The 21,970-nt window shown below is 41.0% G+C and overlaps 1 protein-coding gene across 9 annotated transcripts in view; it reads right to left on the bottom strand.

The window, feature by feature from the left end:
* Positions 1-21,970, bottom strand: part of MTOR (mechanistic target of rapamycin kinase) — a 64,151-nt gene that overhangs the window by 3,443 nt on the left and 38,738 nt on the right. For 6 of the 9 annotated variants that reach the window (XM_080631023.1, XM_080631024.1, XM_080631026.1 and 3 more), the window contains 22 exons: positions 20,956-21,056; positions 19,989-20,104; positions 18,556-18,633; positions 18,180-18,287; positions 15,978-16,103; positions 15,212-15,343; positions 11,543-11,658; positions 10,133-10,250; positions 9,168-9,374; positions 8,448-8,548; positions 8,092-8,188; positions 7,534-7,632; positions 7,109-7,231; positions 6,321-6,503; positions 5,539-5,673; positions 5,065-5,239; positions 4,712-4,847; positions 3,890-4,037; positions 2,883-3,005; positions 2,329-2,411; positions 770-842; positions 172-246 (listed from right to left, as the gene is read on the bottom strand). In XM_080631023.1, the coding sequence (XP_080487149.1) occupies positions 172-246; positions 770-842; positions 2,329-2,411; positions 2,883-3,005; positions 3,890-4,037; positions 4,712-4,847; positions 5,065-5,239; positions 5,539-5,673; positions 6,321-6,503; positions 7,109-7,231; positions 7,534-7,632; positions 8,092-8,188; positions 8,448-8,548; positions 9,168-9,374; positions 10,133-10,250; positions 11,543-11,658; positions 15,212-15,343; positions 15,978-16,103; positions 18,180-18,287; positions 18,556-18,633; positions 19,989-20,104; positions 20,956-21,056 (2,653 nt within the window). Of the gene's footprint in view, positions 1-171; positions 247-769; positions 1,089-2,328; positions 2,412-2,882; positions 3,006-3,889; positions 4,038-4,711; positions 4,848-5,064; positions 5,240-5,538; positions 5,674-6,320; positions 6,504-7,108; positions 7,232-7,533; positions 7,633-8,091; positions 8,189-8,447; positions 8,549-9,167; positions 9,375-10,132; positions 10,251-11,542; positions 11,659-15,211; positions 15,344-15,977; positions 16,104-18,179; positions 18,288-18,555; positions 18,634-19,988; positions 20,105-20,955; positions 21,057-21,970 lie in introns of those variants that run through there. The other 3 variants (XM_080631028.1, XR_013958165.1, XM_080631027.1) reach the window with 3 other exon arrangements.

Below are 21,970 nucleotides of genomic sequence, written 5' to 3'. Positions count from 1 at the left end.
AAAGATCACAGGAGATATTTTAACTTACAGAAAAGGCAGCTGAAATATTAACACCTCTGGCTCCTAAAGAGTGGAGAGATTCAGCCACCACAGAAAATACAGGAAAAACTGAGAAATTGGTGTCTTTTTCCCTAGGAACAATGCCCATCATATTAAAGAGGGGATGCTTACCTCCATAGCATTTGTCAGCATCCTTGTTAACCTAAATGGAATCTTCTCAGGGAACTTTTCTCTTGTCATTGCAACCTAAACACATAATGATGGAGAATCAGTACATTAACAGCTAGCTTATTATTTATGAAGCTAATAAGTATTGTGGGGGGTTTTGCTACAATCTTGAAGGTTGTATTGCAAACACAAAATGAAGCCCCAGCTTTACGTTCCTCAGTTCCCACAAATTTTGGGGAGAAGTTCCCCTTAGTAACAGGGAAAACCCAAATGTGTGCGCAGCTGCTAGTGTCCAGTAACACAGACTATCTGCAGCTCACTTTGCTTCCCGAAATTTTATGGAAAAGTGGTGTTAGCACCTCTTTGCTTGTTCCAGTGGTCAACTAATCCCCAAGGCACGATGTGGGGACATTTCACAACACATGCCTCTGAGGTAAAGTGTCTATTATTTTCACCTTACCTATAGGTAAAGTGAAGCCCAGAAGAGAGCCAAAGAGATCACACTCCAAAGTCAGTTTATCCTGGCTTATAGATTCATTTCTGTTCCACCAGAAAATGGAAATCACTACACAAACCTTAATGTCCAAATACAAAGATTTACCTCAAAACAGTCCCCAAAGTCGATATGCAGGATCTTTCCACTCAGTCTATCTAACATCAGATTGGAGGGGTGTCTTTGATGAAGGAGTAGGAGAAAAAACAGGGTGACAGACCATTATAAAAACCCACAGTAAATCACAGCAGCTCCAGTCTGAAATGATATTTATCTTCATGAACAAGAACAGCCAGTGACAGCTTGCTTGGCTGAGATCTTCAATCTCAGGATGAACAGAATAGCTTCCTGACAGCGCATCTATCACATTATTTTTGTAATTACCTCTCAGGAGGTAGAGATCTTCTCACCTTGGAAGATAAATAACCTATTGGACCAGAAGCATCAGTTCATTTCCTGGATAGGAACATTTATTTTTCAGTCAGGATACATTTTTCTACTTGTTTGCTGTTTTTTCATTTTCTCAGTATAGAAAATACAATGGGTTATGCTACAGCTGAAGTAATGCAAATTGGATTACCACCAGAAGAGAAAAATCAATCCGGAACAGGAAAACCACAGTGCTACTATTCATGCTGACTTGTTTCAATTCTGTTTTAATTCAATTTTCAAGGGTTTGTAATTTCATTATAAAGACCTTTAAGATCAGGAATAAAAGCTTTATGTTATGAAAACATTTGAGGATTTAGCTGCTTTTGCATTATAGACCTTAAGCCTAAAACATACTGTCTTCAGAAATATTTTGGAAGTGATGATGTCCCCTTTTGACAGTAAACCTTATACTAAATCAAAGATCCATTCATTTTACCTTGTTTATTATTATTTACCCAATCCATTTGGATTGTACATACTTCGCTCCACAACATGTCTGCAGTGCAGGTCAGAAAAAGCACCATGTTAAGTAATAAACCAACATTAACTTTCATTTGTTTTAAGACCAGAGCAATCTTTGGTGAGTATTAATGGGGAGTTCACGTGTGTCTCTGACAACATACATAGCACTAAAGGCTCCCGCCTTACAAAACAAGTACCCACAAGCAAAAAAGAATGCAAAATGAGTAGTGGTACTGAACCCATTTGGAGGGAGACTCAGAAGACCTATGCCACTAAATACTTTCTGGATTTCTTTTTGCTGCCTCAGGGAACAAAAAGTGATGCTTGATCATGGTGTTTCTGTCCACCACAGGAAGCTAGGTGTAGAGTACTATCCTAACAGACCTGGCGAAATAATCACTATCCTATATGCATGAAGCACACAGATTGGTGGCAAAAGTCAACAACATTTCTGTTTTATAGGATGGATGGAGAAAGATTCCCCATTCTGTGAGTGAAAGGAAAGGGACAATTTAGAACCTGTGGTCCTTGATGTAATCCTGTGTGTATTCCTCTCAAAATGGAAGAAACTCTTTATTTGTACTCAAAATACATCTCCTGCCTGCAGTGCTGAAAATAATGGCAGCACAATTAGGTCCTGAAAGATGGTATCATTACAACACAGCAATAACCACAATGAAAGATGTTATCGTAAGAACAGATCCAAGGAATGAATTGATAGGCCTTCACAGTCTGTGCTTTTATTTAAAAGAAACCTTTAGAGCTCCACTTACCTGTCCCCAAGGCCCAGAATGTACCCAACCATGGACATCACAGCTAGTGAACGAGTGTAGTTTGTTCTTCTGTCAAACCACACCTACAAGTGGAGATACAATAGAAAAGCAAGGCAAGCATGTCGCATGTTGCAGCTTATATTTTGATTTCTACATTAACTACTTGCATTATGCACAAAGGGAAACTGTGATATGCTTAGATCCAATACACTCCGTGAGCCTCAGGGGGTTTCAAACATCCTCTGGCCTTGAATCAGACATTTAAGCCATTAAGAGAATATATTCTAAGGCTCCTGCTTTCCTCTCTCCATGCACATCATGTGGAGCTTCAGCTTTCAGTCTTGTACTTAGGACTGCACCCTGGCAGAACCATTGTGCTCTGAGCCTTGTAAGAAGGCCCCTTGTGAAGGGATACACATTCGAAGATACATGTTCTGCAGTGATTCATCTGCAGTTTATGATGAATAAAGACCACCTCTCACCCATTCTGCAGAGAAGGTAATCCCACATTATGCTGATTGCCAAGCACAAGCCATTACATGTGCTGAACTCACCTCTGAGCTTGGACTTTTCAACCACAGCAGTTTGGCAAGGTCATCACCAGCTGTGTTATTGACAGCATGTTCAAATACTTCTACTTTCTGCATCAGAGTCAGGTGGTCATAATCTGGAGCCATCTACAATTGAGAAGTGATACTCAGCAACTTAAAAGCCTCACCTTCAGTAATCCCTGGCTGTACCATGAGAAACACAGTAATCACAAATCATTTCATATCAAGTTTATATTGAAGTTATTTGTAGACTGACCAGGATGTTTCCAAACACAGTGAGATCATAGAATCACAGAATGGTCTGGGTTGGAAAGGACCTTAAGAACATCCAGTTCTAACCCCACTGCCATGGGCAGGGATGCCTCACACTAGACCATGTTGCCCAAGGCTCTGTCCAACCTGGCCTTGAACACTGCCAGGGATGAAGCATTTATCACTTCTTTGGGCAACCTGTGCCAGTGAAATGACCACCCAACAGTGAAGACTTAATTTTAAATTGGAAAGCAAATGATTTAGCATCCACAAAGTCATCCACAGCCATATTTAATTGGTAAGGTTTTTTCAAAACCCATAATCCAAATAAGTCTTCTGGGTTGGCACATGCTTTCCTGTTTGGCTGGCAATTCCAACTTTTCTAGCAATGTTCAGTGTCTCCAGTCTGCCTAATTTTGGCCCTGTTGCTTAGACACAATGTTTGTAAATGCCAGCAGCATGGCATCTTGTATAAGGCACATTACAGTCCCACATAATTCCAAATACATTTTAGTCACCAGATGGTACCAACTTGTGGTCACTGCTAAAACAGGAAAGGAGAAACAAATAAAAGCATGGCCAATTTTACCTCTTGGTAGCATTTTGTAACTCTTATCTGATACTTTTGCATTTATTGCAGGTATCAATAACAATCAGAGAGCAGGCAAAGGAAGAACAAGCTGTGCACCATTATTCTTCATTAAGACACTGGAGTCCTAAAAGAATGTACCAAGAACTCTGCCAGCTTTGGCCTTTACCCTCAGCATGATGCGATGTTCAATGTTGAGCAGGATCTTTTTTTTCTCTCTGTAGTCTCGTATGAGTGCATGCAGTGTGTCACAGTGGGGGACCCAACCAATCAAGCCTGAATTTGTAGACAGTGGAATAACAGCGTATCTCTGAATGCTACAGGAAAAAAAAAAAAGGAGAATCAGAGATCAAATTGTTGTATATTGTGAATTGTTACATTTCAAGATGCTTAAAACAACTGCTACTAAATCTGATTCTGATCTAAATTGTCTCTTCAGTAGTTGCTCTGCTTTTCTTCTTTTCAAACAGGCCTGAAACATCCACTTGGACAGACTGCTGCCAGACAGGCTGCAGACATTCTCAAAGCTTACATGGTTTCCAGTGAAAGACTGCTTTCAGAACGTGCATGTTATATCACCCACAGTGATCTGCTATTTGCACATGACATTTGATACGTTCATGCTTGAAAGAGACTGTACAGAACTGCAGTCAGGGACTATTCACCGAGCTATTTGGTGACTATAATGGAAAACTCCTTGCCAAACCCCCCTGTTCTCAGGCTCCTAAGGCCTCTCTCACTGCCTTGAAATACAGGTTGCCTCAAAAACTATTTACAGGCTGGGATTTCAATTTAATAAAACAATCCTGTCAGAACACAATTCCTCCTAGTCTGAATTCTAAGAATGTTTTGGTCTTTCTCTTTTAATTAACTTTGTTCCAAGATTTGCCATTTCCTCACAAACCAGCTGGTTGTGCCAAGGGTCACTTGGACACTGCACCTACATAGGGTGCCACTGTACACAAGCACACTGATTATCCACAGCACACACCTGAGGTTCTTACGAAGAGATGTGGGGTCATTTGCTAGCAGAGTGTTGACCAACCCAAAAAGCTGCATCACTCTTTCATCTTGGCGAAGGTCTTCATGACCCTTCAGAAGGAAGACAAACTCATGCCCATTGCTTCCTGCAAAGGAGTTAATACACAAACGTTTACTCTTGCTGAACAAACAGACAGGATAAATACATGTGCACCCAAGAACTGGAAAATGTGGTAGCCAGACTGATCAGTCCACTAAGAAATGTCTCATTTGAAAGGAAATGTAGAGGATGTTTTACCTGGTAAACATGAAGTTTGACTGTTTACATACTAAAAGAGCTGAGAGAAAACTGCTCTCTCTTACCCATTAATGTTAACTTCCTGGGCCGCTGCTTGGAGGTGATAACCTGCAGTGAGGGTGCAATGGACTGAATGCGTATGATGGGCTGGTTGGGATCGTATGTTCCTGGCACTGCCAATTCCAGGTCCCGGCACATTAAGAGTTTTGGTGACACGTACTGTAGTTCCAAAGAAGTGAGCTACCAAAACCAAGAGAGATACAACCACAAGAATTTCAGTTAAATCACACTGATGAGATTCATTCTTCTCAATGAAGAGTTCATGTTGTTGGGGGACCTAGAACAGTTCAGGCAACTGTCAATACTTCAGATGCTTGCAGGAAGTGCTGCATAAGCAGCAAACTTGCAGCAAATCATATGGAGATACTTACAGAATACCGAGTTTGAATGCTTTTAATAGCCAAAAAACATGCATCAAGGACTGGTATTGACAACTTGCACTGTAAGGTCCACAACAAGAACTGTACCTCTCCCCATACCTGTGGTAGCTGCTTTGAGATCCGCCGGAACACATGGTAATAGAGATCCCAAGCCTGAGTTAGGTCTTTGACATTTCCTGATTTCATGTACTTCCTGCACCACTCCTGAGCTTCCATTAGGTCTCTGCCATAGGCCTAGGGAGGAAATGAGAACAGATGAAATACAGTTCTACAGACTATAGTGGAACAGGGAGAGATCTCTTAACTGACACAGAGCATCACAGCCTGTTTTCAAACTGCATTACAAATACTTGATCTCACATTTTTATAGCCTATCAGAATTAAAGATTCAGAAATTCCTGAATCCAAGACATGCACTGAGTTTATCAGACAACATTGCTTACAGATAGATTTCACGTAGGAGGCAACAGGAGAAATGGAATCACCCTTTAGCAGTAGGCTCACAAACTCAAATTAATCCCTTTTGCTAACTTGAGAGAGGTCATCTCTACTATCTGTGCTAGAAGTTGCTGGAGTAAAGCAGACTGGAGTTAAGAGAACTAACTGCAGAACAGTTATATGTTTTCTAGACCCTATCAGACATCCAGCTGATATAAGACTCCAGGGCAATCTGTACCACCGTGGCCCCTGTAGCACTGTAGTCCCTCAAAGTGATACAGATCTGAACACAAATGTCAGTAACGAAGTCTACTACTAATGTAATGAGTCCCAAGAGATTTACTCTTTGTGTTAAGGTTGCAAAGGTCCTTGTAAGATATCTGGGGCAGGCAGCTGTCCTGCCTAGTTTTGAGGGCATGAGTTAGTTGGCCATCTGGTGATACCTGATTGAAGGATGTCTCTTTTAAAGTCTGAGGCCCACGCTCCATCATTGCATGAAGTGGTTCCAGCACCTCAAACATTCCTTTCACATTCCTTTCTCCAAAGTACAGACGAGATGCTTCTTCCAACCCTTCATGCCACATCTCATGCCAAAGGATGGCTACACGGATTAGCTCTTCACTAACCTGTTTTAGGACAGGAAAAGTGATTCAATGCCTAAAGAAAAACACTATGACTCTATGCTGACTTACAAACACAAACTACTTTCTTCTTATGATTATATTTGTTGCTGGCAGCTAGAGGGAGCCACAAGAACTCCTACAATGCTGTTAACACTTGTTTTTCTGCAAGGAGCTGAAGAGGCTTTTCTCACCTTATTTGATGCCTTGACATTTATTTGTGTAGTTTGACCTGAAAGTATTACTTTTCATTTATTCATTAAAAAAATTCATAGCACATGAATTAAATTACTCTTTCCATGAATTAAATTACCCTTTCCATGCTATGCTCTGTGAGTTTTGTTTTCACTTTTCATTATCTCTTTATGGAACAATGATTCTTCATTTATTTCTCCTCAAAATTTATTCATAAGGAGACACAAGAACTCAGTGTTTGAACATTATGGTTCTCTTTTTAAAGCATTCTGTTCAAATTATACTAATACTGTAACTTCTACCAATTGCAAAACCACCCCAAATTAATTGTACTAGAACAAAACTAACAATGAATGAGTCAGTTTGTGTTGTTATACCTGAAACACAATACAGTTCATGGTACACTAAGTACTCACCATCATTGCCTGCTGTACCAGAGTGTTACTGTGCTCACACATGTTTTTCAAGATCTTATTTGCAGCGTTGTGGCGAGCAGTAGTTGTAGATTTGGATGCCACAGTCAAAGGATAGATCAAAGCCTACAAGGGACATCAACCAAAAATACTTTAGAACCATGCCGAAGAGCTACATGCATTGAAAGATTAGCAAAGCATTAATAAATAACAGCTTTAAGGCTCAACAAGCTTGCTTCTGGAAAGAAGTGATTTGCTATTAAAAGTCTTCCAATCTGAAAAGCTTACAAGACTTTAATTCACCGAGCAGCAGAATGACTTTGAGAGCCTGCATCAAATTGGAAGAACAAAACATGTTTTTAGCAGGTTTTGTTTAGCCTTAACTGGCTATCAGCCCATGGAAATTCCTCCTCTAATCCAAAGCTTACCTGGGGATGGTACCGTCCAATGTCTGTGAGGAGCTGATGAATGAGACGTCCTACTAATGGTCGAGGGGTGTCAATTCTTGCAATGAGCTGAGGGATAACCTAGTAGTAAGGACAAGTAAAATAAACATCCCTGTAATGTGTTTGATTCACCATTTGTTCTGCCCTCAGAGACCTCAGAGTCCCTGGAGCAGACACTCATCTTTGAAATGGTCAGAGGGTAACACAAAGTTCCAGTGTCAGAAACACAGAACAGCTCAGTAAGATCACAAGTGTTCTGTGCAAAACTTACATGACCCTGTTACAGAAAGAGTAAGATGTGTCTTGAAGGGTAATGCTCAGGTAAGAAATAAAGCCTTTTTTTATTTATCTACAAGAGCCATTCCATAAGGCAATAATCTGTTAAAGATGCTTGTTAAATCAGTTACAAACTGTACTGCACACTGCTCTCACCACTCACCTACAGAGGACTGTTAAGCAAAGCTTCATCATGGATATCATGTGACAAACCCCCAAGCTCCCTTAGAACTGAGATTTACCTTAGCCTTTTGTGTTCCTTACCTGCAGCCAAGTGTCTATTTGGATGGCCTTGACTCCTTCTACCAAAGCCTCATTCACATCAGGCCAATGGCCATAGTCAAACCACAGAGTAAGGACTCTGAAGAAGAGAAATAAGTTAGTTAGGAATGAAGCAAGAAATCCCACTCCAGTCAAACACTTTTAGACCCATTTACAAGTGACTCTTCTTCCCAGAACCTACAGATAGCAGTATAAAGGCCAACCCACCTAACAAATTAGCTTGGACTGAAGCATTCTCTTAGTTTAACCATAACACCAAGAAGCAGGAACAGTATCTACCTGATCTTAAACCACATGCCCTTATCAGGTGGATTTCATTTACTATGTGCTTTATGTACCTTAGAGTGTCTTGTAGATTGTTTCCTCGAGACAGAGATATGGAACGGAAGAAACCCTGGACAGCAGGGACTGTGTACATCAAGAGGGTCTTGGATAAATCCTTTTGGAATGAAAAACACTGCATTAGTTCTACACAAGCACATCGGTCCACATGAATCCTCAATACAGCAAGGGTAAAGAGGAAGAAATACGTGGACACATAGGCCTAAGACACAGTATAGTTGACTTCTGCTCATATTCTTCAAAGGAAATGTTGCTTCTGGAATTTAGGTTTTGCTTGACTATACGTAGGTCTTTCAGCCTGGGAGGGAACATACTGTGAAGTGTTTTTATACTTCACTCTGTTGGCAAAACCATTTTAGGCAAAGCAGCCTAAAAACTACAACCCTACTATAACTGGTAGGTAAAAGAGATTCCTCAGTCTTTCATGAAGATCTTAAGCAGCAGAACTTGTTTATACACACAGCATCACCTATAACAGCCATTCATGCTTTTGCTTTAGTTCACAGCTACCTTATGATCATTTGGATTAGTTTAGTCCTTTCCCTTAAGACTGAGTTAACCTGAACCTCCTCACTTTCAGTGTAAATTGTGAGCACATACACACACAGAGACAGCTTCCACAAGCCAGGTATGCATAGCAGCTTGTTCCCCACCATAACATTTTACTTCTAAGCAGTAAATACCAATCTCTCAACATAAAGAGGGAAGAAGGGCACCTCAGTGACTTTTTTCTGCACTGGAGATGGGATGGGACTGTTCTCTGCGCTCTCGGCGTCACTCTCACTATTGCTGCCCTCAGTGTTAGCACTGGTGATGCTAGCTCCACTGGCATGACGCAGCTTCTTCTTCTCATCTCTGGCCTGGTTTTGATGTTTGTAGTGAAGCACTGCTTCAAAGTTCATCACTGCCCAGGCATGCCAGGCCTGCCAACAAGAGAGAACAAAAGTCAGAAAGAAGATGAATCCTTTCTGCAACCTGTACTTTCTAATTATTAGAGATAATAATCTAACCTTTCTGAGTTCACAGACAACAATAGGAAGAAGTAATACCCTGCAGACAACCCAATGCTTTGCTTTCTCTAATTGCTTGTAGTTTTAACTCTCTTACTATCTTAAATAACATCAGGTGAGTTGTTGGCCAGGAGCACTGTAGCAAAAATTACATCACATGCCATTCACATACAACTTAACTTTTCAAAGCTTAAAATGAAGATTAATATATTAGGGCTAGGGGAGGTGTAATGGGAAGGAATGCAGGAGATGGCTGCCCCAGAGAAGAGCTGGCACCAAATATTAATTGAAACTTCACAACCCTGAAATCAAAGGCTCTTTGGAGAGCTAGCAACAAGGCTACTTTCTAGTTCAAGTATACAGAATGAGAATAAGTTCATTTTTTTCCATTTAGATTATCCTTTCTCCTTCACTGTTAATTGACAGGAGAGAGAGTCCCAAAAGCAAGAAGAGAACCTGAATTGTGGCCTAGTTTTACAAGCCAGATAAAATTCTAAACAGGACTCTCACTGTTGCCTTGGACTGCTTTCTCTGTTGTTTTAACTGTACTTGCAGTAACAAGGCAGATAGTTACAGGAGATCTTCCTATGAACACCTTCCTTTGCTGCAGTATGGGTTGCGATTGAATTTACTCATCTCTGCAATGGTACTGGAGGCTTTTCCTTACTGACCTTGTACCAGTTGCGATCATGCTCTGTTGCAGCACTGTAGTATTGCAAGACTTTGGGGATGGTACTCTCATTGATACCTTGCAGGTTCAGCTGCCACTCACCCAGCTTCAGGAAACACCTGGTTAAGCAAAGGGATTATTGACTCAGAACCTAGAATGGAAATGAAGCTTGCTGGATTAAGAAGCAGACTTCTTATCTAAAGCCTGAAAGATATTTCACATGGTAAACCCACTCTCCTGCAGACTGGGAGCACATGTGTTAACATGGAAGGTTCAAAACACCTACATCTTACTTCTAAGTGTGGAACTAACCTGTAAATGGTTTAATTTTCAGGGAGAAAGGGGTCAAACTTTGTTCCTCACATCAGTTATAAAATAAGAAATAGCTAACAGGAGCATCAGAAGACTTCATTGCTACTGATAGAACGCACGCAGCATTTGTGCTGGCTAGCTATACTTATCACCATACGAAGTAGCTTTCTGGAGAGAACACTGTGACAGACAAACAGTAGAAATACAGAGCAACTGCTCTTCCCCCAAGCCAGAACCCCATTAAGTCATCCCCTCCCAGAGAAAAAGGAAAACAACATATTTTTACTGCAGCAGGGTGGGGCTGTGAAGGTTTGTGCAAAGCTTAATACTTTGTTCCCTCAGCAGGCTTTAAATATCACAGTTACGCAGCTGCCCTTTCTATATTTTGAGTGTTCCAGAAAGCATTGTGCAAGAAAAATAGCGTGTGCAGCTCATTACTCATATCTTCTGTGACGGTCACTCTGAAAAAAACTAGATGACAGTGTTATCAAATTCCCATTCTCATAAAATCAAATTAAGTTCATACCTCCTTTATAAAAGGCCAACCTTCAATTGCAAGCCCTGTGCAATTGCTTCTTCAAATTGGAAACAACGGATCTGGCACCTCCAGATGCATAGAGGAAATGGAGATTATAAAATGTGTTTTTAATGCAAAAATATTTTGAGAGACCATCACACGCTGGGCACCTCTTGCCCAAAGCACTGCTGTCTTATTAGGGGCACACGCTGCCAAGCACAGATGTGCCAGGCATGTGGGAAGTGTTTCTTTCCTACTGACTGGATGTCCTGAAAACCAAATAGCCATGCTGAGAGCTCTGCCTTCTGCCAGCGAGCCACAGTGCTGGAAAAATCCAACCGGCTGCCAGAGACAAAGACAAGCTTGTTTACACTGATGTGTCACAACAACATTCACTGAAAATTATCTAACAGGTAAGAATGCAATACCAAAGGGGTCTCTACCAGAGAAATGAGAAGCAATCCTTTTAATCAAAGCACGGGTCTCATCTAAATGTGCTATCTGCATGGACCCTGCAACCTCATCAGGAAAGACATCAGCTTCACTAAACAGCTAAAGGGTATCCAAGCACCAGATGCTGACCTTGCCATGAGCTTGTGGAGTTCCTGCTTGTGCTGCTGGTCCTCGGTTGCAATAGCATGTTGTGCCTGCTGCTGCATTGTCTGCACAAAGTGCTGCATGTGCTGGAAAGCATCAATCTGCAATGGGATGATGGTTGCAGTAAGGACCACAGGGGTTAAATACAACTTCACACGACAGGAAAACAATGTGGAAATAAACTTTCATTGAAAGCAAAAAATACATTTTGTTTCTTTTCAAAGCTTTTTAGCCATTTACATCCTTCTAAAACCAGTTTATACTCTATGTATGCAGCACCAAGTAAATGAAGAGGTGAGAGACTCTCGACGTCTCAGAAATCTGGCCACTGAATTGCTACACTGAGGAGCAAAGAACTGCCTCATTCCAATGCTAGGCTCACACTCATGTCATACACATAGTCAAAAGCAGGCCTGACCATAAGATAAGCCACCATTGTGCAGTGATGTGCAAGAACTCAACTCTGGCAAAGTGACAATGTCACCTGTGCAAGAAGCAGCAGAGAATGTCCTGTTACTGCTCATGCAGAGTGAGGTTCTGTATGATATAGGGACATCTCATTTGCAATTGAGCACGGACATTGAAAATAGTCCAGCAATTCCAACAATCAAACAGATGTTCATAGCTTACAACCTGTATCTGACCAGGTCACTATAATAACAGACAGGATCACAAATCCAGAGAAGCCTCCCTATAACATGCTATGGCCTGAAACAGAATAAATGATCTGAGAAGATAATGCCTGAAGGAAAACTTGCATCTTCCTGATCTTCCCTCCTAACCCTCCTAACTTTGGTGAGGCTTCCAGTACATACCATGGGATGTAAACTTTGAGTTGTTTCAATAAATTAAAGCCTTAAAAACTGTTTAAGAAATACAAACGTACATCGTTCCTTTGCCAGCAGATTACACAAGGCAGTAGTGCCAAAGCAACTTGCACTACCAAATTTAGAGGGAATTCTCTTTTTGAAATTCCTTGGAAAGAATTATGGGGTAAGAAACCCCAAAATTAAAGATTTAATGAAAATACAGTATGCACGCTTCACTGGAAACAATTAAAGTAAAGCTCTTGCAATCTGCAAGGTCATTTTAGTGTGAGGTGTCCCTGCTCATGGCAGGAGGGTTGGAACTAGATGATCTTAAGGTCCTTTCCAACCCTAACTATTCTATGATTCTATGATTTCAGGTCAGAAACTGCATAATATGCTTTAAAGCCTCAAATTTACTTCTGTTCCACCTACAGGAATAAACTACCTTAGAATGAGGCAGGAATCACCTGAGCTGACATGCCTCATCTATCCTGGTCAAATGTCAGCCTGCACAAGTCAGTTGTCAGGAAAAGGGGTATTAGCCCAGGGTGCAATAAAAGAAAGTATCAAAGAAAAGAAAGCATCACACATGAACAGGGCCATGCCACAGCTTGTAACCTAGATACTTGGTTAGAAGGGGGCAGGAGGGAAATAGCAATCTTATAAATAATTATGCTGTTATTTCTTTCTCAAAAACAGACAAAAGGATACTGCCAAACAGTTACGTGCCCCTCTCATATCTGCGCACACCCAGCAATCCATTCTTTAGTTTCCATTAACACTGAAAACTGATAACCATAAACCAACAGGCAGAGCACTTTAGGCTGAGACACCAACTGAATTCCTAAGTCTGTACGCAGCCTTGTTCTGGTATATGTCTGCAAAATGCAGCTGCCGGCAAAGGACCTTGTTAGAAGAAATGCAATAGGCTTTACTTATCCATCTTTTTATATGTGTAAGAAAAGATGCTTGTGCAGCTCTGCAAGTGCTATGAGGCTGGTTTCCATCTAGATGCCAGATCCAGCAGGAAGAAAACTGGCAAATAAAGAAAAGGCTTTAGGTCAACCAACCTAACTTGAACTCCTCAGCTAGAGAAAACGGTCATTTCCTACCATAGCAGCCTACTTCAGCAGCTTATTACTTAGGATACCAAATCAAGTGAACACAGAGCTATATGAACTCTGGTCTACACTCCACACTGGGTACAATTATGTATTATTTAGTTAATGACACTCACTCAACTAGGACATCAGGATACACCCAACCATATAATGCTTCTGATACCAGAATTCTCTAAACACTTTCAAGTGTTGCTTATACCAAACACTAAGAGTCATTCCAGACTGCAAACTTTATTGTACCCTAATACAGCTGCTTCTGTCTCAGAGCAGCACCTTTAACCATGCATTTTAAGTATCTAATTTCCAAGTGCCTCAAAGGGCTGAATCATTGACTCAGCCCTTCCTGTGTAAGAGTGCTCAGAGAAAGGGCTGAGCCTCGCATGCAGGTCTAGGATTAGTGCTAGCTTGGGTAAAGTATTCCTCTCTCAGCACTGTAACACCACCCAGTTTTAATGTGTTAGAAGGAAAAAACCCAAACCCTTAGACACAGAGCTTATGTACTGTATTTAAATAGGAAATCATTCAATGAGCAAAAGGAGGCGATTCTAACAACATCTGTTCCTCCTTCCCATCTTTGCTGCTTTTCTGATCTTTTTTCCCCCCCTATCTTCATGGGCTCCACGTATTCTTGCATCAGTTTAGTTTAGATACATTCTCTTTTCCACCCCCTTTATCTTTATGCCTTCTTTCATTCTGCTTTCTACAACTGCATCAGTTTCCTGCATCTGTCTGTTTCTTTATCACAGGCTAAACACAAAAAAGTCCACTTTCACTTGAAGGCACAAGCAGAGAGGACCCATATGCTTCTTGGGTCATTTACTGAAGCAAGTGAGAGACCACTGTGGTGTTTTACAAAGTCAATAGAACAGGGCCTCATCAGCAGCTCCTTCTGGTTTTTACATTCAAATGAGAATAGGTAGGTCATGCAATGTTCCCATAGCAATGGCTCTGCTCCAGTGCTGGCAATCCCAAAGACAGGAAAAATAAAAAAGATGTGGCAGAATATGAGGAGAAATGGAGGCTTTAATGTATATTAAAAAAAAACAGATACGTTATCCAGTCTGGAGCTTATTGGATTTCATTATGTAAATTCTCCCTGTGTTGCAATGTCAAAAACATTCACCCCAGGCTCTTTGGAGCCAAATTGCTCCCATGACAAAACCCCATGTACTTTTCAGCTGTCTTTCAGTTAGAAATTTTCAATAATGTCCTTAATAGAAGTCAGTTCTGCTCAGCAACTAAGTACAAACTGTTCAGGATACTTGTCTAAGACTGGTAATAAAACCTCCCTCTTTCCCTCTTTCAACATGTAACCCTGGCCATAGATACAGTGTGGAAACCTGGCAATCAGAACAGTGGATGAAAAGTTAAGTACCAAGCCCACACAGTAAAACCCTAGTGAGGACAGAAGAGCTACTACTACAGACCATTAATCTTGGCTGCATTCCTTGGATACCTGATACTGGTTTAATAAAAATAATCTTTCCATGTAGGAAATAAAATTAGGGCCAGGCCTTCCCTGTCACTACAGCATTGTAAAGGAAGATTTCAAAAGCTTATCTTCTGAATAACAATAAGGAAAGGGATTCATTATGCTTTTTTAGGTGAGCAAAAATAAAACCTTCAGCCTTGACGTTGTTCAGGAGATTATGAAGGGCTCATGTGTGTGCCACATGCACAAAACCTGAGCAATGATGAATAAAGAATACGATGCTCTTCAGTACCTTGCGGGCGCTCTTCCACATGTGCTTCATGTATGCATAAGTCACTTGGGGATGAACTGTTGGCAGTGGGTGATCCAGCTGTCGAGATGGATCTACCCCCAAGAGCAAGACAAGTGTCTTATGGGCCAAAGCCTGGAGAAAGTTGCAAAGAGAAAAAGCAGGTTAAAACAAGCTCACTTGTACCTCCATTTCATATTGATCACAGACCTGCCTGCCACTAAAAATATACCTCCAACCCTCCAGATAAAACAAACAGCAGCTTTGTTACCGCTCCCTAGACTCATAAGAATATCACATAATAAACCACACGTCTTCACTGGGATCAGAGCATTAGATTCTCATTTCAGAAGCCAGTAAAGAGTGTGAAATCTCTGTTGCAAGTAGGTTTGGTAATAAATCTTGTGGTGAATGTTGAAATAGGATTTTAATGTTCAACGATAACAAGACTGCTAAAGCACTCTGTCAAATCTACAATGTAGAGAGCACCATTATAACTACCAATGCTGCATGAGAACTTTCAGGTATAGCATTCAATAAAAAATGGCCTTCAAGGCTCCCAGGTCCCACAAAACCAACCTTGGCTACAAGGATGAACTCTACACTGGTTACAGTTTTAGCATTTAAACAACTGACCAGTCTCTTCCTCAGAGGAGAGCCCATCCCATTTGGACAATTAAAGTGTTTGGAAATGCTCAAGGCTGAAGCAGCCCAACAAAACCAACTGTTTAAAAAGCTGCTCTAGAGGGCAGAACCTGATCATGCTCACCAGTCTCCCACTCTTGCCACACAAGCTGGCATACTTGAGCCAAGTTCTCATGTCCTCATGGGGATTTACAACAAGAGATCGGACCATCAATATTCTTTGCCAGTCTTCCACAATTCGTTGGCAGCCCTGAGAGGAAAAAGAAGAGAGAACTTTTTAGTGTTTCATCTCCATTCTACCCCACAGAGCCTTAATTCCGAATCTGAAGGGACTTTTCCCAAGATGGGAGACTTTAGCACCCGTAATTCACAGCAGGCCACATTACAAACTAAGTGGCTATTTCTTTAACACTAATGTGTGGAGAAGGTTAAGTCCTTGACTCTTATTCTCTATAGCCAGCTCAGTGTTTGAAGTCTAACAATATCCTCTAATGGAAAAAGGAGAAAAGCTTCTGAAGCAGAAACGAATCCAAAAATCAGAAAAGCTCTTTGTGCAATTCCAAAACAAGTAGAGAGTTTTATAACCTTTTTCAACCTAGTTTTAATGCCTATTTTGGTTTAAACAGTGACAAATCTCAAGATGGTACAAACCCAAATGGTTGCAAAGATATTTTTGTTATCACCCTTTTTTCTTCTCCTTGCATGTGTTGCTCTCAGAGGCTGTCATGACTGAACTGCTAACTCTGCCAGAAACTGCAATTGCAACTGCTATGCTGCTCGTGTAAGCACTGTCTGGTTCTTGTCTGTCTGAAGGGAGAAGCACAACAACATTGTCAGAGCAGGACGGGTCTGTATTTCAGATGTTCAAGGATGCTGTAAGAGAAGTAGAATTGTGGAAGGGACAGTAACAACCAAATACATGGTGCTTGCTGTAATGGCCAAGTGCTTCATGGCAGCAGAGATGCTCTGAAGTTCATGTCAATCCAGAGACCACTTAGACTTAGTTTTGAGGTAAACAAAAGAATTTCCAATGGCATCAAGCACTTTGGCACCAAAACAGCTATTTCTTTCCCTTTTCCTCCCAAATTGAGGGCTGGGAAACTAGGCAAGGCTTGTTCCTTAACACCCAGTTAAACCTAACCCAATAGGCATTTTAAGATTATTAAAAAGCAGCTATAAAATGTCCAAGAACTGTATGTACTGCTTTTAGGACTATAAACAGCTGTAGTCAGACATTACACTTCCTGTCACTCTCAATTTCAGGAATGGTCCCGAGCTTTTCCAGACAGGAATGCAGATGGGAGACTAAAAGCTTTGTCACAGTTTCCCAAACAGCTACAAAATATGCAGCAGTAACAGCCTTTCATAAGGAGGCAGATAAAGAAATCAAGAGTGAGGAACTCTGCATAGGGAGGAATTCTTCCTCCAGGCAGCATATCGGAAGTTGGTGTAATGAAAGCATTTTGCCCTAATTATGCCTTTTTTTGCCCTCTCCTTCCCCTGCAGGAATCACCTCTTTAAACAGTATTCCTGTAGGAACAACTTCAGCTGATGATGTTCCCTTTCACTGTAGGGATGCCTCTTGTAAGAAAATAGTCTTCAAATATTTGGCTGATTTAAATCTTCAGAGGTGCTTTGGATTTTTGCTGTTTAGAGTTAAGAAAGGCACAATCTTCTCTTTAAATACAGGAAACGCAGCATTGCTAAAGGTCTTTTAAGAGGACAAGGCCAATCACAGAATCAGACTCATTTAGGTTGGAAAAGACCTTTAAGGTCATTAAGTCCAACCATAAACCTAACACTGCCGAGTCTACTACTAAGTCAAGTCCTTGAGTGCCAGCACTCAATTGGAAATGTCCTTGTAAGAGGGCAAAACAAAGGTACAGGACAATCTTTTACAAACACGAATTCTCTGTCCAGTTTTCCAGCACTGTGAGAGAATGTGTTTCTTCAAATGCAGCCAGCCAGGTAAAAAGTTCAAACTAGCCTTATCCAAACCAGTATTGCTGGGTGGGATCCAACACTGGATAAACAGCCTTGGAGCTGTTACTAGTGTCCCCATTCTGTACACATCTATTTCAAGGCTTAAATCACCTTACTAAATGTCACATCAGCAGACACCTCAGGAGCATTAACCAAAACCAAAAGCCACCAGGACAAATGTAAAGGAGAAAGCACATAGCCATGTAAGTATATATGCTATTAGCAGAAAAAGAGAAACGGAAAGACTTGCTGAGCCATCATGCTGATTCTAAAGGAAGCTGTTCACATCAGCACATCACACAGCACATCAGCATCTCCATCCTTGATCTTTACATAGATGTACCTGCAGTCTTTCCCACCAGATCTGGCGGATGATCTCACGGCGCTCTGGTACAAGTTTATACTGGATAACCTCTTCCAGCTCTGACAGCATCTGGCAGGATACCATAGCCTGAAGGAAACAATCACATTCCATTCCAATCACTACAGAACACATCTATAATTAAGGAGCAGCATTTTGGCATCAAAATCTTAAGTACATATGCTGCCCAACAGGTAAAGAATCCACTGCTATATACTGGTATTTAGACACTCATAGAATCACAGAGTGGTTTGGGTTGGAAAGGACCTTAAATGCAAGCACAACTCAGAAGTTTTACGCAACTTCTAGAAACAGTCTGAAGCAGCAAAGAGGAGAATGAAGGCTGAGACACACTTACCCCATAGGCTCGACTGTAGCTCTCTCCTGCCATGGCAGTCAGCTCAGCATCTAGCAGATCTCTGGCTTTGTCAATGCACTGAAATAGAACAAGGTATTGGTGCAAATGTGGTATGTTTTATCTAGAGCCAACTGATGGAACTGCTCTTCATCTGTTCCATCTCATGGCTTTGTTCCCATTCTCCAACAAGAACCATGAAAGGATGCTACCAGTAGAAGGATTTGGCAGGAAAACAGGGGTCTGGTATAGGAGAAGTCAATGGGGCTTCATTTATTACCTGCACAGTTTGAAATTTGTACTAAAAAATACTAAACTGCAGTATTTCTAATCCTACTATACCATGTAGGGATCATCATTAGTAACATTTATAGAGGAAAAGAGAAGCTCACATTTTAGTGCAAGAGAGTCATTTACAAAAAAGCCTCAAGACACATCATTTGATAATACATAGGGATAGAAAATAGCTTTCTGTTTTATGTAACCCAACAGGTTTTCATGAATTTTACAGGACAGCAAATTCCATTCTTCCTCCTCTAAGATACACTCTTCAAGCATGAAATAAACCCAGCTTTGGTTCCAGCCATTATATAATCTCTCATCTATAGTTTTCCCTGTTCAAAATGTTAAAGGTTAATCACAAATTCTACACCTCTGAATGCCTGGCTAATTTTACTGGGCACATCACCCAAAAATCCACATATGGGTTTTGACAGAGCAGACTGAATTGCTCCTTTATCTAAGCTGGCAAGCCAGCACACAACAATTCTGAGAAATGGTACTTCAGCCTCTCTGGAAAGTAACTAACATGCTCCACATTTACAGAGGGGTAAAAGTCATTCTGCAAAACTCCTCTGTGAGAAAGCATGCCAATATGGATGTGTTTAACAGATCATTCCTTACCTTGATTTCTCCTATTGATCTAGGACTTGTAATTGTAACCAGAAAAATCAAAGGAAAAGTTCTGGTACATGATGGATATGAACAACTCACTGAAAAAGCTGCAACAGACAGAAGTGCACAGAACATCTACAAAGAATCTTATGTGTGTCTTAAGGCATGAATGCCTTTTACCAAGTTTTACCTCTGCTGAGATAATCCTTTCTCTAGAAAACAGACATAGAAGTGAAGAAGCCTAAGAACGAGTGCTACATTCTTCCACGCTACAGCACCGAACCACTACTATCTGTACATATATTCAGTCCTGTGTTTATACATACATTCATGTGGTTTACATATATTCAGCACTCTTTCAGTGCTGGAAATACAGGATAAGCTCAATCACTAAGGTCTAATACAACAATGGAATAACAAGGTTTTGGGCAATTCATCAGTTATTTAAGACAGTTTGTTTAAAGCCATTGTCTTTCCATGCAGCAGTATAGCCTAGTTCAACTTAGGCTAGCTTTTGGGAAGCCAACAAGGAAGATAATTACCTGCTGAGCCAGTGAGAAGAGGTCCTGATGAAGAGCCAATACAGCCCTGTAGAAAGCACCATCATGGGTGTCCCTCGGGATCATGCAGGTATATTCTTCCATGCTATCCCACTGGCCTGCAGAGACAGATATCCTCAGTTATACAACAGCTTTCTCTGCAACAGAATTATGCTACAGTGCACTTAGGTATCAGCAACTAGGCCTGAATGCTGTGCGGACTTCTACATTTAAGTCAGGTCTCCAGAAGCTTGTCTTTGGCAGGGACAGTCTGTGTTATATACAGAAACTGTATATATATATAAACATAAACTGTATATATACATAGACAATGTTCTAGGCAAGCAAAACCACTGGCATTTTTTCTTTAAAGCAAATTGTTAACCTCATAGAAAAGGTTCTTGCACTCCTCGTAATGAAGAAGTTGAAATGCTGACATTTCCAGAACATTTGAGTGAATAAGTGTCCAGAAAGAAAAGCTGATCTTTTCTCAGCACAGGCTGGCAGACAGCAAGTGATTTAGAAGCTTCTTCAGTAAATTGCTGGCTATCAACATAACAGATAGTTGGACCCTTTATAGATTTATTCCACTGAAGATTGTCTACTCAGCAGACACAACTTAGCAAAACGCCCAACAGATTGTTCTAGTTTGTAAATAAGAGTCTGACACAAATCTGAGGAATTCTATTAATGTCATTCCACATCTGAGCAATGTTCAATGTAAGACTAAGTAAAAGGGACCAGTTAAGCAACTGATCATCGGCTCAGACCAGTAAGATGGTCTCATTGTTACTTGAGACCGTGCTGGGAGACCTTATGTAAATGTAGTGTTGAATGACACTTCATTGCCCAATGTAAATAATTTTGCTCTTTGATTTTGCTGTTTCTTACATTTTGGAGTTCTGCAGTTAAAACTGTCTGTGCTCCCACATTGTGAGCTGTCATATCCCACCACAAAAGGATACATTACCTAGCCCCCAGGCAGCAGCAGCAGCCATCCTAGCCATCTTAGCTTGAGTTTCATCATTGACCTGTGTCCACTTTTCACAGCACTGTTGATGGAGCTGCCCCCTAAGAAGAATCCACAATTTTGGATCAGCAAAAAGCCTCTTCTAAGAACTTCACCTTGTTATATAACCACTTTCCACAGATAAGATAACCACCAGCCCCATCATTCCTTATAGAGTGGAGAACAAGATTCTTCTCCTTTGGCCAGCTCAGACATGCTTGGCTGATGACGAAGATCCCATCATCAGAGAAGAATTTCAAGGCATGCTATGCTTTGAACACAAAACTCTAGACAAAGGTTTGCATTTGTTCCTCAGCAGTTAGCAAAGACTACTTTACAAACTGAACTGTCAACTCCAATCTACACATACACAAAACAACCCAAACCATTCCCAAGAAGAAATCAAACCACACCAAACAAGGGACACTTACATTTTTCTGCAAGCGTCAGTACCAGAAACATATGATGTGAATAGCTTGTGCATGGCTCCTGCTATCAATCATTTTGGATATACACATCATCAAGTTTGAAGACAGAGACTAGAGAATCAGTGCTGCTGTAACCTTGTAGGAAGACTTGTCACGGCAGTATCTCAGTGGGGAACTGAATCCTTCATTTCCAACGGAAAGGAAGCATCAGGATTTTCTATATTATTACTTTGAAATCAACTGGGAATGCTCCATTAATCAAACTAATTTCTGTGGGTGTTGCAGTGCCCAAATTTCTCAGGCTGGATACTCCGTAGCAGTGGAATAGCTGCCAATTGTGTGGGAGGCCAACTTACCATCTCCACTGTCATCTTCTCCCCTCCCCAAAACGGAAATGAGTTAGTCAAACAGAACCAATGGGCTGCCTCAGGCGAGACACTCATTCTGACAGATTAATGGCCCAGGAGGGGAAAAAAAACCAAACCCCAAATCCACAAAAGAAATGAGAAAATAAGCCAAACCTAGCAATAGCAGTCCATCAGGACCTC

This window comes from Psittacula echo (genome assembly GCF_963264785.1).
Source record: "Psittacula echo genome assembly, chromosome: 17".
Classification (NCBI taxonomy): Eukaryota; Metazoa; Chordata; class Aves; order Psittaciformes; family Psittacidae; genus Psittacula; species Psittacula echo.
The sequence above is the reverse complement of the archived record's forward strand: the minus strand, read 5'-3'. Positions and strand labels throughout refer to the sequence as shown.